Source organism: Rutilus rutilus, assembly GCF_951802725.1.
Source record: "Rutilus rutilus genome assembly, chromosome: 19".
NCBI classification, from domain to species: Eukaryota; Metazoa; Chordata; class Actinopteri; order Cypriniformes; family Leuciscidae; genus Rutilus; species Rutilus rutilus.
In genome coordinates, this window is record NC_140232.1 from 11,023,373 (window position 1) to 11,037,930 (window position 14,558).

Genomic DNA, 14,558 nt, shown 5'->3' on the forward strand with positions numbered 1-14,558 from the left:
AAAAAATTATAATAATTCTGCTCCATTGACTTTAGACCACGTTTGTGTTGGTCAATGGTGCCGTCTATTTTAGTTGCCTCAAAATAGCAACGTGCCAACAATGCGCCTGAACACACCTCGTTTTCAGACCAGCACGCCCATGGGTGCACAAATGGGCCCAAATGCATTTGCTATTTAAACAACGTGGCACAGGATGTGAAAATGATAACTGCGTCAGGCTGAAACTAGCAAAAAACACTTACGTGCTGCCACTGCATTGCACCGGGTGTATGAAAGGGACAAATGGAATGGACTAATAGAACATGACAAATGGTTTTGCGAATCAAGACTAAATTTTATTGTCTAGTACTATAATACCTGTGCAGCATCTTACTTCATATTCTAAAGTATGTACAGTACCATACGTTCCCATTTTCGGCAAGGTGTATGTTGAAGTATGTGAACTGGAACACAGCCACACATTAACATACTTTTTCAATGACTGGTCATATAATATCTGTGGCTTCCTCGCAGAGGTTACCCAGAGGCTGATGAATGTCACAGCTGTGCTGCGGGATGTGCTTCATGTCACGGGGAAGCCACTTATTGTCTGAGCTGTGAGGAAGACTTCCTGCGTATCAAACACACCTGTTTGAGTCACTGCCCTTCAGGGCACTTTGTAAAGGATGGAGTATGTGAGCTCTGTCCAAACAGTTGTGCCGAGTGTGACCAAACGGGCAAATGCAGTGGTGAGGTTCTCAACATTATTTATCAAAGATTGATTTATTTGATTTTATAATAATAACCACTGAACTGTAGCGTTTACTGTTGTCCAAGGCAAGTCATTTCCTACACAGCTACACTACTAGTCAACAGTTTGGAATAATTACGATTTTTTTAAAGAAGTCTCTTTCAATTTTAAATTGTAATATTTCATAATGTTACTGTTTTACTATATAATTGATAAAAGAAAAAAATGCAGCCGTGGTGAGCATGAGAGACTATATATTCTAGATGTTCCTTTTTCTTCTCTTTTTCAAGCAATGAAGTGTGGCACTACCTTTCTCAAACTTAGTTCTTTATCTTTCTCCTGCTTTCAGAGTGTAAAGAGTACTTCTTCCTGCATGAGGATCAGTGTATTGTTGACTGTCCTAAGGGGTACTTTACAGATGTAGAGCAGAAGAAGTGTAAGTCTTGTCACAGTGATTGTGCAACATGTGACGGACCTGATGAAGATGACTGCACCTCGTGCGAGGCTGGGTATTTTACGACTTCTGTACGTTACAACGGAAAGTGCCTGTTCCGCTGCCCATCAGAAACATACCTGGAAGAAGGAGAGTGTCGAGGTATAATACTTATTCTCCTTTATTTATGGGTTTATTGCCTCAAATTGATAAGATAGTGTTGGACAGGAAGGAGATGCATGTGCCATGCTGTGAAACCAGTTTTGAAATGGTCGTATAAGGTCTAAAGAAAATGTAATTGTTGTTATATTTTGACTCTTTCTTTATCAGCTTGTGATCAGTTGATCTTGTGTGTGTGTAAGAAGAGAACATTGAAAAATTGTATGTAATTATGTGATGCAATAGTGTATGTAATTTAATAATATATAAAATACATAACAAAAATATAAAATAAATATACAAAATTATACAAAATTACATTATATAACAAAATCTGTATATAAAAAGTGTGTGATTGTGAGCGCGGGCGAGAGTGAGTGAGTGAGTGTGGGCGTGAGTGAGTGTGGGCGTGAGTGAGCGAGCGATTGTGGGCTAGAGTGAGTGAGAGCGATTGTGGGCGAGAGAGAGATTGTGAGTGCGACAGTGAGTGAAGAGCGATTGTGGGCGAGAGTGAATGATTGTGGGCGAGAGTGAGTGAGAGCGATTGTGGGCGAGAGTGAGTGAGTGAGAGAGATTGTGAGTGCAACAGTGAGTGAAGAGCGATTGTGGGCGAGAGTGAATGATTGTGGGCGAGAGCGACAGTGAGTGCGACAGTGATTGTGGGCAAGGGTGAGTGAATGAGTGATTGTGGGCGAGGGTGGGTGAGTGAGTGAGTGAGTGAGTGAGCGACTGGGCGAGAATGAGTGAGAGCGATTGTGGGCGAGAGTGAGTGAGAGCGAGTGTGGGCAAGAGAGAGATTGTGAGTGCGACAGTGAGTGAAGAGCGATTGTGGGCGAGAGTGAATGATTGTGGGCGAGAGCGACAGTGAGTGCGACAGTGATTGTGGGCGAGGGTGAGTGAATGAGTGATTGTGGGCGAGGGTGAGTGAGTGAGAGCGACTGTGGGCGAGAGTGAGTGAGAGCGATTGTGGGCGAGAGCGATTGTGGGCGAGAGAGAGATTGTGAGTGTGACAGTGAGTGAAGAGCATTGTGGGCGAGAGTGAATGATTGGGTGAGAGCGACAGTGATTGTGGGCGAGAGTGAGTGAGTGAGCGACTGTGGGCGAGAGTGAGTGATTGTAGGCGAGAGAGATTGACAGTGAGTGCGAGAGTGAGTGCGACAGTCGAGTGAGTGCGACAGTGAGTGATTGTGGGCGTGAGTGATTGTGGGCGTGAGTGAGTGAGAGCGATTGTGGGCGAGAGTGAGTGATTGTAGGCGAGAGAGAGATTGTGAGTCATTGAGGGCGACAGTGAGGGCGACAGTGAGGGCGACAGTGAGGGCGATTGTGGGTGACAGTGAGTGATTGTGGGCGTGAGTGAGTGAGAGATTGTGGGCGAGGGTGAGTGAGAGCGATTGTGGGCGAGGGTGAGTGAGAGCGATTGTGGGCGAGGGTGAGTGAGAGCGATTGTGGGCGAGGGTGAGTGATTGTGGGCGACAGTGAGTGATTGTGGGCTACAGTGACTGCGAGAGTGAGCGAGTGATTGTGGGTGTGAGTGAGCGAGCGAGTGAAAGAAAGAAATGTCACCTGGACATGTTTTGGTAACATTCAATCTATCATGCTGTCATGATAGTCACACCATAACTGTTTGCTGACATCAAATATGTCTGTTTTTTAGAATGTGACAAGTCCTGCCTGACGTGCTCAGGTCCTCACCCGTCCTCGTGCCTCACCTGCAGAGCGAACATGAGGATAGATGTTAACGGGCACTGTGAGTTCTTCAGCGACTGCTCTCTGAGCACATTCATGGGTGAGGACGGGCAGTGCCAGTCGTGCCACAAGAGCTGTCTCCGCTGTTCGGGCGCGAGCAAAGAGCAGTGCCTCAGCTGCAGCCACAATACCTTCCTGCTCAGTAAGAACTCACTTAAACACCAGACTTCATTTTCCGGTGTGGGAACACAGACAATGAAATTAAACTTCTCTAAATTATCACACTATTAATGTTAAAATCTAAGCAACAAAAACTGAACTGAAATGTGAAATGAGTTTTAATAAAAGTCTTAAGATAAATAAGCTTCACAAATGCTGTCACTTACAATATAAAATACAAGATGTCTGAAGAGCTTCAATGAGTAATATTTATAGAAATGCAAAGTTTACCATTATACATGCTTAATGAAATATGTTGTACACATTATTTTTGTCATTTTACAGATCAAACGTGTGTGTCCACGTGTCCCAGTGGTTACTATGTAGATGAGGACAAGCAAGAGTGCATTCAGTGCCACGTGAACTGTGCGTCATGCCGTGGACATCACAGTAATGACTGTGTAACCTGTAAACCAGGCCTGCTTCTGCTCGGACACAGCTGCTTCACCTCCTGTCCTCCAAAGTATGATATCAATATTTATAGATTTTTATTTATTAAGAAAAAATCAAGCTAGGTTTTATTTAAAGTGCCACTTCTATGCTATTTTAAAGGTTCCTTATTTTGAAAATAGATTTACATTCATCCACATGCACTTTCTTATAATATACGTTGTGCATCACTTCATTTCTTAAAGAGTCTGAAAACGGTTTGTTTGAAGATTCAGTCTCTCTAAACCCCTCCTTTCTGAGAGCCTGCTCTGCTCTGATTGGTCAGACGGTCGAGTCTGTTGTGATTGGTCTGCTGCTTACAGCGTGTGTCGGAAATGAAACGCCTATTACCATATCTGAATTTCAGCTCCGACGGCTTCCACAGCGCTTGATGCACAGTGATACAAGCAGTAACTTTGTAGCTGGTTTTTCCATATCAATTCCAGCGCGAGTCCTCGTCGTTTTGAAATGCATGCAAAGTGGATTCCCAGCGCTGAGCTCAGCTTCTTCTGGACATTTCAACAACACGAACCAAACTTTTCCAGGCCTCAGCTATAACTAGAGTGTTTGAGGGCTAGTCAAAGTAGACGTTGTTCACGTGCAGCCAATGAAGAGCATGGGCTGGCATTATGCCAATTTGTTACATTGTTATATAGGTATGTAACAGGAATCGAGACTGGAATTGCTGATGACTCATTTCATGCAAAAGCAACAATTGGGGTGTTCCAGGATCTGCCGTCATTACAGTCCTGCACTCATGTCATTGTGCGCTTGAGTAACGCAGTCTCTGTTGTGGGAGGACTGTCTCTCTAATTAGTATGCTGTATGTCACTTAGGATGAAAAGCTCCAGCTAAATGACAAGTTACTGACATTCCTTCCAATTCCTTCCTTCCTAAATGAGCGATTAGGAGTTGAAGTACTAGGCATTTATAATGTTACAAAATATTTCTATTTCAAGTAAATGCTGTTTTTGAGCTTTCTATTCGTCAAATAATCATGAAAATATATATATTACTGTTTCCACGATGTTAAGCAGCAACTGTTTTTAACAATGATAATAATATCAGTATAGATACATACAGTTGTTCACGGAATTATTCAACCCCCATTGCAAATTAGTTTATTGGCTAAATTTACAGACTTTCAGTTGTTTGCATTGAACAAATCATACAAAAGTACAACACAACACATTTTTCAAGTGGTTTCCCCAAATTCAACTGAAAATGCAACTTTTAATGACTTCTGCTGTCTCAAAATTATTCAACCCCTTCATGGCAATCTTCTTTAGTACTTTATTACCCTTTTGCTGTTATGACCTGCTGCAAACGAGATGTATAACCAGACACCAGCTTCTGGCAGCGTTTCTGAGGAATCTTAGCCCATTCCTCATGAGCAATGGCTTCCAGTTCACTAATATTCTTGGGTTTGCGTGCTGCAACCACCTTCAAATCCCACCAGAGATTTTCTATGGGGTTCAAGTCAGGTGACTGTGATGGCCACTATAGAATCTTCCTGGACTACTTCTTCTCCAACCAAGCCAGAATTTGAGGTATGCTTGGGATCATTGTCCTGTTGGTAGGTCCAATGACGCCCAAACTTCAGCTTCATCGACGGCATGACGTTTTCTCTTAGGATTTCCTGATATACAAAATGAATCCATCTTGCCTTCCACACACTACAGGTTTCCAGTTCCAGAGGATGCAAAGCAGCCCCAGAGCATCACAGAGCACCACCATGCTTAACTTTAGACTCTTTTCTGCAAGAGCCGACTTTTCTTGTGCTTTTGGGTCAGTAGTGGTGTACGTCTTGGAGTTCTGGCATGGAAACCGCATGCGTTTAGCACGCACCTTACTGTGAAAGCTGGAACATCAGTGCATGTTGCCACCAAGTCTCGCTGCAGGTCTTTCACAGTCACTCAAGAGTATTTCTCAAGAGTATAACCTGCCTTCTCAGAAATCTGGTTGCAGCCATTGATAGCTTCCTTTTTCTGCCCCGTCCAGGTAGTGTAACCACTGTTCCTTTAACTTTGAACTTGCAAACTATGCTTCCAATGGTGTCTCTATGAACATTTAGTGCCTTCGCTATCTTTTTGTATCATGTTCCTTATTTGTGAAGGGTTAAAATATATTCTCTTAACTTTTTGGACCATTATTTTGAGCCATATTTCTAACATGCTGTCAAACGTGACACTCAACAAACCTACCCAGTTTAGGTATTTTGCCTCAAGCACACCTGGTGCAACTAATGAAGCCCTTGATTATTTAAATCATGTGTGCTTGAGACAACACCAGATTTGCAGATTTGTGCTGTTGTAAAGGATTTTATTCAGGGGGATGAATCATTTTGAGACTGCAGAAGTCATTAAAAGGGGTTGAACAATTTAGATTACAACTGTGTAGATGTGTATTTATACACTTACAGGCGCCAACATTTTTAAATGTAAATAACAAAATTACAATAGCATTAGCATAAAACGGTTACTTCACCCACAATAGACCTTATTCACAGCAGTGCCATCTTTAATTTTTAACAGGAATGAAAGCGAGGCTCTGAGGGATAGTCATACATCTCTTCAATGGGTTGTACTATTTAGTGTGTTTTTTGGATTGTTCTGCTGGATCCTCTGAGTTCCTTGTGATCCTTTTCCATGTGTCATAAGACATTAACAGACAGTGCTGTTATCATTATCACTGCTCACCAGAGCATGTAATCCTGTTCTAGCTGAAACAAATATTTTACTATTTCAGTTTGCATCCATTTTGTGCAGCAAGATGTCCCATAACAGCCAGAGAGGTTTTTCTACTCCACCTTCTGGAGGATTTTAATAGATGCTTTTTTATTTGCAAGATGGTGACATTATCCTATTCTAATGTGCATTGATGGGAAAAGAGAGAAACTGCAAAGTGATACTTTAAACACGAAGGCAGCAAAAGTAGATATTTTGCATAGGCAAAGGTGAAATGTATAGTTTGGGATTCATTATACTGAAACTTTTGCTACATGGATCAGAATCAGTTATTCCAAAATGCCGTGTAATAATAATGCTAACCGAATTGCTTTTGATGCAACTAAAAAGTTACACATTTTGTGATTTTTAATTAATTCCCAAAATAAAAAAGCATTATTCTTTAACCCATATATGTATTTCCCCTGCAGTTTCTTTGTAAATGCCAGCAGAGCATGTCAAGCGTGTGACCACACATGTGAGGGATGCCTAGGAAGCAGCGGTTTCTGTCTCAGTTGTAGAGCAGGATACTTTTTGTTGAGAAAGTCTGGACAGTGTCTTCATACTTGCCCCTCGAATTATTTCCTTCACTCTATGGACAGAGAGTGCAAAAGATGCCACTCCACCTGTAAAACATGCAAGGGTAAGACTCATCACATGACTACAACCCTCTACTGACACATGTACCATTGTTTGTCGCAGTGTTGTAAAGTGAGTACATATCAAACGACCTGAAACAAAGCAATAATAACACATGGTAAAAACATTGTTACTCACACCATGTCATACATGGATCATACACTCGGCGCAATGCAGCGACAGGCAAGTGTTTTTTGCTAGTTTCAGCCCGACGCAGTTATCATTTTCAGTTATCAGATCATTTGTGCGCCCATGTGCGTGCTGGTCTGAAAACGAGGTGTGTTCAGGCGCGTTGTTGGCACGTTGCTATTTTGAGGCAACTGAATAGACTGCGACTGACCAACTGAAACTTGGTATAAAGTCAATGGTGCAATATTTTTTTTGTTATTTAAAGAGCACGTTAGTAATATGCGCCTATAGGCGGGTCCACAATGCATGTTCACTTTGTCCCGTAGATGGTCTGCTTGTGGGCTGTAACCTCGCGCACAAGCAGATCCGTTTTCTCGCTAGAGAAGTGTTCAGTTTTTCCGCTTGTAAATTCTGCCATGCAAATAGATAATCTGCCATGGCGGATTCTCTATTTTAGAGAAATGTTTAGAGAAAAACAAGGGAGAAAATGATTGTTTGTATCAGAGTGAAGATATGATTTGAATACCTCAACATGATTAAACTAGTCTGTTGTGTCATGTGTGATCAGCAGGCTCTGGGGCGATCTTCTGTACATCATGTTATGAAGGTTATGAACTGTTTGGAGGAATCTGCTCATCTACATGTCTAACCGGAGATTATCCCATTCCTGTGGTAAATGTTTTTTAAAATACATTTTTAACAAATCAGTCATGTACTAATCTGATTATACAGTGTGTATACTTTCAATGTGGCACCAAGACCTTTCGAAATGTAATTTTCTCTTTGGTTGGTTATCTTTTATTCACTTCCAGAATTCTTAGTCATTAAAAAGTACACTTAATAGTTAATAGTTTTTCATTAATGGATTTGGCCAGATACTTTATTCTAGACTAATTTTCTTTCTAACATTCTTTGTGTTTTGCATAGAGTAACACATGTGGAACATGTGACCCATCCTGCACTGAATGTAAAGGCCCGGGACCCTACAACTGCACCTGGTGCCCTGTTCTTCAGCGCCTCTCGGAGGATGGGAGGTGTCTTCCCTGCTGTGGAGAGGAAACATTCATGGATTCCTCAAAAATCCACTCGGAATGCTGCCAGTGCCACGAACTGAATGGTACAAGCTCCAAATGAATTCATTATTGATTATATGCTTCATAGTGATTTAGTTTTTACTGACATTTATAATGTTAAAAAAATTATTATATAAATAAACAATATTTTTTATTATATTATATATTATTTTAATTATAGTTTAAGTTTTAGTTATTTTATGTGCTTTTGTCTTTTGTTTTTAAATATTTTTTATTTAGCTTTAATTTTTATGTCAGGTTTAGTTCTTAGTTTTAGCACTTCAACTTTAGCTTATTTCATTTAGATGACAAGGCAACATTCTAACTGATATTTTATTTCTATTAACATTTTAATAGTTTTAGTTAACAATATTAACACTGATATTTAAACTGCTTTACAGAAAAGATAATGATTTTATATTTATATTTAATATTTACTGAATAACTTGTCACACTTCTGCTCATAAACCCAGACACAATCAATTTCAACAGTATTAGCTTACTGTACTAATTACTCTTTCTAAAAAGTAGTGCATTACTAACTACTTTCTAAATCCTATATCAACCTCGACCAATTGAACAGTACAAGATAGAAATAAAACTGATTCTTTTAAATAAATTATCATATAAAATTGCATAAATTATTCTTGAACTGACTAAAGTATTCAAAGGGAAGAGGTGGTTACATTAAAACATACATTTTAACATTAGACATAATATTTTGATGTTAAATCCACTATTGATTTGTTAATAATTGTTTTAGTCTACACAGTATTTACATCATAAGTAACTGTAATTAAATTACAGAAACATTAAGAGTAATCCCAATTAATTAATTACAGTAATTTGTTACTTATTAATACATTACACCCAACACTGAATGCCATTGATGAGCCATCAATATCAATCTGTAAGATTCACATAATGTTCTCTAGCTACTGTAGCGTTAGATAGCACTACTGTAACTCAAAGTGGCAGATATCACTAAATTATGCCTGAACAATTGAATTCTCCTGCAGTCCTAAATGTGACCTTTAACTTTTCTCATTCTCAGATGAATGCATTGTCGCGCTGAACTACAACCTTTTCACCAACGATCCAGCGACTTTGGGTCATCCTGGCCTTGTTGTTTTCACTTTCATATTTGTGTTGGTGAGCTTGTGGCTCGCCATTTTTCTCTTCCTGCATTTTCGGCCGAGGTTCACCATAAAGCCCATCGTCAAATCAAATGGCTATGCCAAAATCCCAGACGGCCCGTTCACCTCTAAAACCCTCAAGGACAGCATACAGGCGGAGTATTGCGATCGAAACGAAGGCCAGGAGGATGAAGAGGAGGAGGACGAGGATATCGTTTACATGGGGAGGGACGGGATAGTGTATCGGAAGTTTAAATACAGCATGTTGGAGGGGGAAGAGGAGGAGGAGGAGGAGGTGGAGCTGGAATATGATGATGAGATGTATATTATCACATAAAACATCAAAAGTGTGCTTACTTTTTATTTATTAATATTTTGACATGCAGAAACCCACTAAGTTTCATCAATCAACCATTACAGAAATTGTTTGCCCAAATATCACAATTTTGTCATTTATTCACCATGATGTTGTTCTAAAAAACACTTGTGACCATTTATTCTGTTCTGTGCAACACAAAGGAAGATATTTGGTAGAATGTACAAGCTCTTCCTAGCTAACTCATCTACTCTTATGGAAGATAGCCACTTGGATGGTGCAAATGCAAATATAAGTTACATTAAATATCATGTGGTGGTGTCATCAGTATATGCTTAAGTCATGCCTGTTGCTTTATGATTGTAATTAAGACCTTGTGAGTGATTTATAGTGTAATGACGGCAGTCCTTTTCAAACAATAGCTGATTATTCAGCCTGTTATCTGATGAATTGGGCAATATGGCTCGTTGTTGTGGTTTATGTCAGTTAAGTTTGATTACTTGATTAAATTAACAGTGCTGATAACATCAGTGCAGTTATATGTAGAACTGATCTTCAGACTTTAGTTGCAAACCAGAAAGTATTTCTGTATATATCACATTGATTTTATGAATTTAGCACAGTAAACCATAAACTAACCTTTCAAACCCTTGAAATGCGTGTATTACCTTTCAAAAGTTGGGTTTAGTATAGGATTAGACGATCTTGTTTAAAAAAAAAAAAAAAATCGTACTTTTGAACCCTATATGTACATGTGACCAAGGATTAACACGGTTAAGTAGTCCATTAGATCAAATCCAGCTAAACTTTTTTGATTGCATGGGAAACCCTTACTGAAATGTCAGCTGATATTATAGGCATTGTGTGCAATGAACAAAATTAATTCAGAGCCAGTTCACTTAGCCTTGAGGATATCTAAAGCCAACCTCTCACCCTGAAGATGAACAAATATTTAGCTACAGTACGGGAAATGATAACAGAAATCAAACTGAGTCTAATCACAGGACTCTGTTTGTGAAAGTTATTATATTACTTATTACCGTACTTATTACGTAAACAGATGAGGAAGACTGACAAGATCATTTAAAAATAGATGTTACTATTACCACAGAACTAGAAATTATTCATTTCTGGTTCACATTTCCCATCATGAAAGAGTTACATAACAGACAACAGTAAAACAACACGTAAGGCATTTTTGTTTAATGCTTACAAGTAGGTATTAACATTGAAGGAATGCTTGGTTGTGCACTGTATGATAGTAGGCTATGTTACATAATCTAAGGCACTGCCCTGACCAAAAAACATGCACACAGTACCTAACATTTAAAGCAGCAGTAGTTTAACATATAAAGGTCAAGTTTAGATGAGTGTCTAAACATATTTGTGAAGATTACAGCATTAACAAAGTATAGATTTTCTGTGCCTATATTAAGATGTGGTCACATGTGGCGAAATCAAGTCATTTCAGTAGGAATCCACGTGATCTGAATTTCGCGCGAGGACGGAAAATTTCCTCAGATTTCACAACGGGTTCAAGTCGGTCACGGGGATTCCCTGGCTTTGACCAACAGAAAGCTGATTGGTTTGAAAGTTGTGTGAGCTGTGCTTCATACATTGCTACATCATTGACAATTAACCTTTTTTTGCCCACGAAATTTCACTAATGTGACCACACCTTTACAGAGGATTGCTGTAACGTTTCAAGCATGCATTTATACAGGAAAACAACATGGAGAAACGGGTAAATCAAAAAGACATTTGTAAACCTTATGATCTAACTTGACTCTTACTGTTTGTTGAGTACCTTTACAAATGTAAAACTCCATTAAATGTTTAACCAAAGGAAAAGAAAAAAGGCAGCCGTTATTTTATGTGAAGGTATAGTACTAGTGCATATGTACATAGTCAAAACATATGTACAGAACTTCTGTCCACACCAATATGTGAGACCACTCCAGTACTTATGTACATCCAGATGATGTCTTCATTCACTGTTTGTTCTGTCTATACACTCATCGTACAACAACCTAGGCTTTAACTCTATCTCAACCTTGGACTTCCACCTCTACTCACAGTTCTCTGAGAACCATAAAAAACATTAATTTCACCTCAAAGAGGAGGACCGCCGATTTTGACTATTGTTAAAGCGTTTTATTGATGTAAAGAGTCTTAAACAATAATGAAATTAAACTGAAGGTGGAGACAAAACAATCAAAAAGAGGAATATATTTTGACCCTCCCTGACTTAGTATCACACAGTATCATTGCGAGAGGTCTGTGGTAAACATGGAATTCTGGGAAGGGCTCTGTGACGTTTAACCTGTGAACTGCATTGATAAAAGCTCAGTCATTCTAGTAATTGAAATCCTTCTTTTATCTATATATACACAGAAGCAAAAGCTGATGAACTATATGAACATACATACACACACATATAGTGCCTACATTTGACCAAAGCATCACTTGGGGACAGACGTCTTTTTTCATAAATAACAAATTGAATATGGAATAAACAGGCTTTAAATATGTGCTCATGACAGTGAGTGTTACAGTCGATGACCGTTCAAGATCTGATTGGCTGTTGTTGATACTGACGTCTTGAAGAAGTTATCCTCTTTCAGTTTCAAGTGTTCAGGCAGGTCCAGCTTTGTCTTCGCCTCTTCAATGTCACTATGAATCGCTGCTATCAACTCATCTGTGAGGAAGACACAGCAGTGAGTTAATTCAACCGTGTGAACGAGTTTGTTTGGGTGGGTGAACAGGGTCAAAGAGATCATGTGATGTGGGAGTGATTTCAAGAGAGTAGCTCAGTGTTTCTTACCAAGCGATGTGAATCCTCTCTCAGGGCGAATGTAGCCAACCATGGCCACACTCAATATCTGATCGTAGAAATCTTCCTTAAACGTGTGGATCACATGCGTTTCCTGTCACACAGAGCAATAAATACATGATATTTGATATCAGACTCAGGTATAATGTACTAATTATTTATGTCACTATTAACATTTAATGAATGCAAAGATATCAACTCTTCAGCTTGTAGATGTTTGCACCCTCTAGAAAGGTTGACATGGAAATACCATAGACTTCTTTGTGTTTTTGTAGTAAGGGTTCCAGCCGATGCTCATCACCATCTTGTGAATGTCTCCGTTATCCACACGAGCCCATCCGTAGTAGATGCCGGTGCTGATGTCAGCGGGGAGATTGTCCACAACCGACTCTGGGAAGTTTGCTGAGATCGGAATGGAAAGAAAACATTTTATTAGGATGTGCGTTTACAAAATACATGCCAAATATGGATCTACACACAAGTATTTAAGTAGTATTAGGGAAGAGACCGTTTCGATTATGTCATTTGAGCCGCAAGTCTCTGATTGGGAAATGTTCTTTGATGAATCATGGGTAATGTAGTTTTTCCATCCCGCTGTTAAATATAATTTAAGAAAATGGTTTAAATAATGCAATCTGATGGCTTCAACATACCATCGATTAACCTCAGAGCTCACAGTAAGGTTTAAGGTATGATTAAACAACAAAAAAAATCTATTTCCATTTTGAGAAAATAAATGGAATTTTTTTTTTTTTACTTCTGAATCGGACTGTTGCTCTATTATGCAAAAATAATTGACTGTTTAATGTGGTGGCTAATAATCAAGCATTTTACAGATTCATGTTATAGATTAATTTGGGCAGAACTTTATCTGAAAGATCACATTCATTACAACAAGTAAGTTAGCCTATTTATTAGCATAGTTTTTTACAGCTGAACTGAATATCAAATTCCGCGTGACATATCAAATTTAAGTTTTAACTCATAGCCTAAAGCGCAGACAATATCAAATGATTATACATCTTGTATTTAAAATAACGTTAGGCTACTACTTTACGAATTTTTTCACCCAAAAATGATTTACTCGTATCGTCATTTTAAGCCGAATGTTAGCCATTGACGTCACCACCGTACACTTTTATTGTACCTTTTCCCATTCAACAAAAGTAACACTCACTTCTGTGTCTCACGGAAGAAAGTCAGACAGGTGAGAAACAACATAAGAGTGCGGAAATTATGTCAGAAGTTTTATTATTTGGATGAAATGTTTCTTTAAGTGTTATTCTCACCTGTTGGGATGCCCAGGTCTTTGCTTCCCCGTCCGAATCCGTGGATAACCTTCCCCCGGCAAAAATAAGGCAAACTCCTCATGTCAACGCGTTTAAGTGATTCAGAGATCCAGACAGGTGTCCGCTTTGGTGAGGACAGTGACCCTTCTTCTAGACTCTTCTCTCTTATCTAATGACCGTTTTTATTTTTAATACAGGAAATATCAGTTTTAAAATGAAGAGCCTTGATGTCTCAGTCCCAGCTGTTGTGAATCTTGAGACTAAATGAAGAAGAATATCCTCTGAGATACCACAGGTCAGTAAATTGCTCCTTACATTATGTGACCGGTCGGCCAACTGTGAGTGTCGCACGTCATACTAGCAGGGTTTTTTTTTCATAACGACCTTGCTACGTATTTCCTTTAGGATTAATTCAAAATAAAAGTCCTGCAATTTTACTAAGACAAATATTTTTTTCCAATAGGTTTTTTGTGTACAAATTATTTAATTCAGTTCGTACGACTTTAATTAAGTGACTACACAAAAAATATAATTGTAGATATTTTTGTCCGTTCACAAACGATGGCAGGAATAATAAAGTAGGCTACACATTATCAAACTAACCAACCTCAGAGACCTTCCCAACTCGTACTGCATGTCATCATGACACAATCTGTACAAAAGGTCTGATATCATATGATTATTCGAGACCTTTGCTTAGTTATATATATATATATATATATATATATATATATATATAACTAAGCAAAGGTCTCGAATAA

The 14,558-nt window shown here is 39.0% G+C and overlaps 3 protein-coding genes across 3 annotated transcripts in view; 2 read left to right on the top strand and 1 right to left on the bottom strand.

Moving 5' to 3' along the window:
* Window positions 1–2,321, top strand: part of pcsk5b (proprotein convertase subtilisin/kexin type 5b) — a 65,738-nt gene extending 63,417 nt beyond the window's left edge. Inside the window, exons 30-31 of the mRNA XM_084388438.1 lie at window positions 514–728; window positions 1,080–2,321. Coding sequence (XP_084244564.1) covers window positions 514–728; window positions 1,080–1,381 — 517 coding nt within the window. The 3' untranslated portion in view covers window positions 1,382–2,321. The remainder of the gene's footprint in view (window positions 1–513; window positions 729–1,079) is intronic.
* Window positions 2,322–2,748: 427 nt separating this feature from the next.
* On the top strand, window positions 2,749–9,986 carry LOC311277945 (uncharacterized protein). Its single transcript, XM_084388450.1, has 6 exons — window positions 2,749–3,210; window positions 3,513–3,690; window positions 6,814–7,025; window positions 7,719–7,822; window positions 8,078–8,267; window positions 9,278–9,986. Exons 1-6 carry the CDS (start codon window positions 3,045–3,047, stop codon window positions 9,694–9,696), a joined length of 1,269 nt encoding a protein of 422 aa, XP_084244576.1. The 5' UTR covers window positions 2,749–3,044; the 3' UTR covers window positions 9,697–9,986.
* Window positions 9,987–10,863: 877 nt separating this feature from the next.
* Window positions 10,864–14,189, bottom strand: rfk (riboflavin kinase). The gene is made up of 4 exons (XM_084388453.1): window positions 13,798–14,189; window positions 12,759–12,910; window positions 12,500–12,602; window positions 10,864–12,373 (listed from the first exon to the last, which is right to left on the bottom strand). Exons 1-4 carry the CDS (start codon window positions 13,877–13,879, stop codon window positions 12,225–12,227), a joined length of 486 nt encoding a protein of 161 aa, XP_084244579.1. The 5' UTR covers window positions 13,880–14,189; the 3' UTR covers window positions 10,864–12,224.
* Window positions 14,190–14,558: the final 369 nt, after the last annotated feature.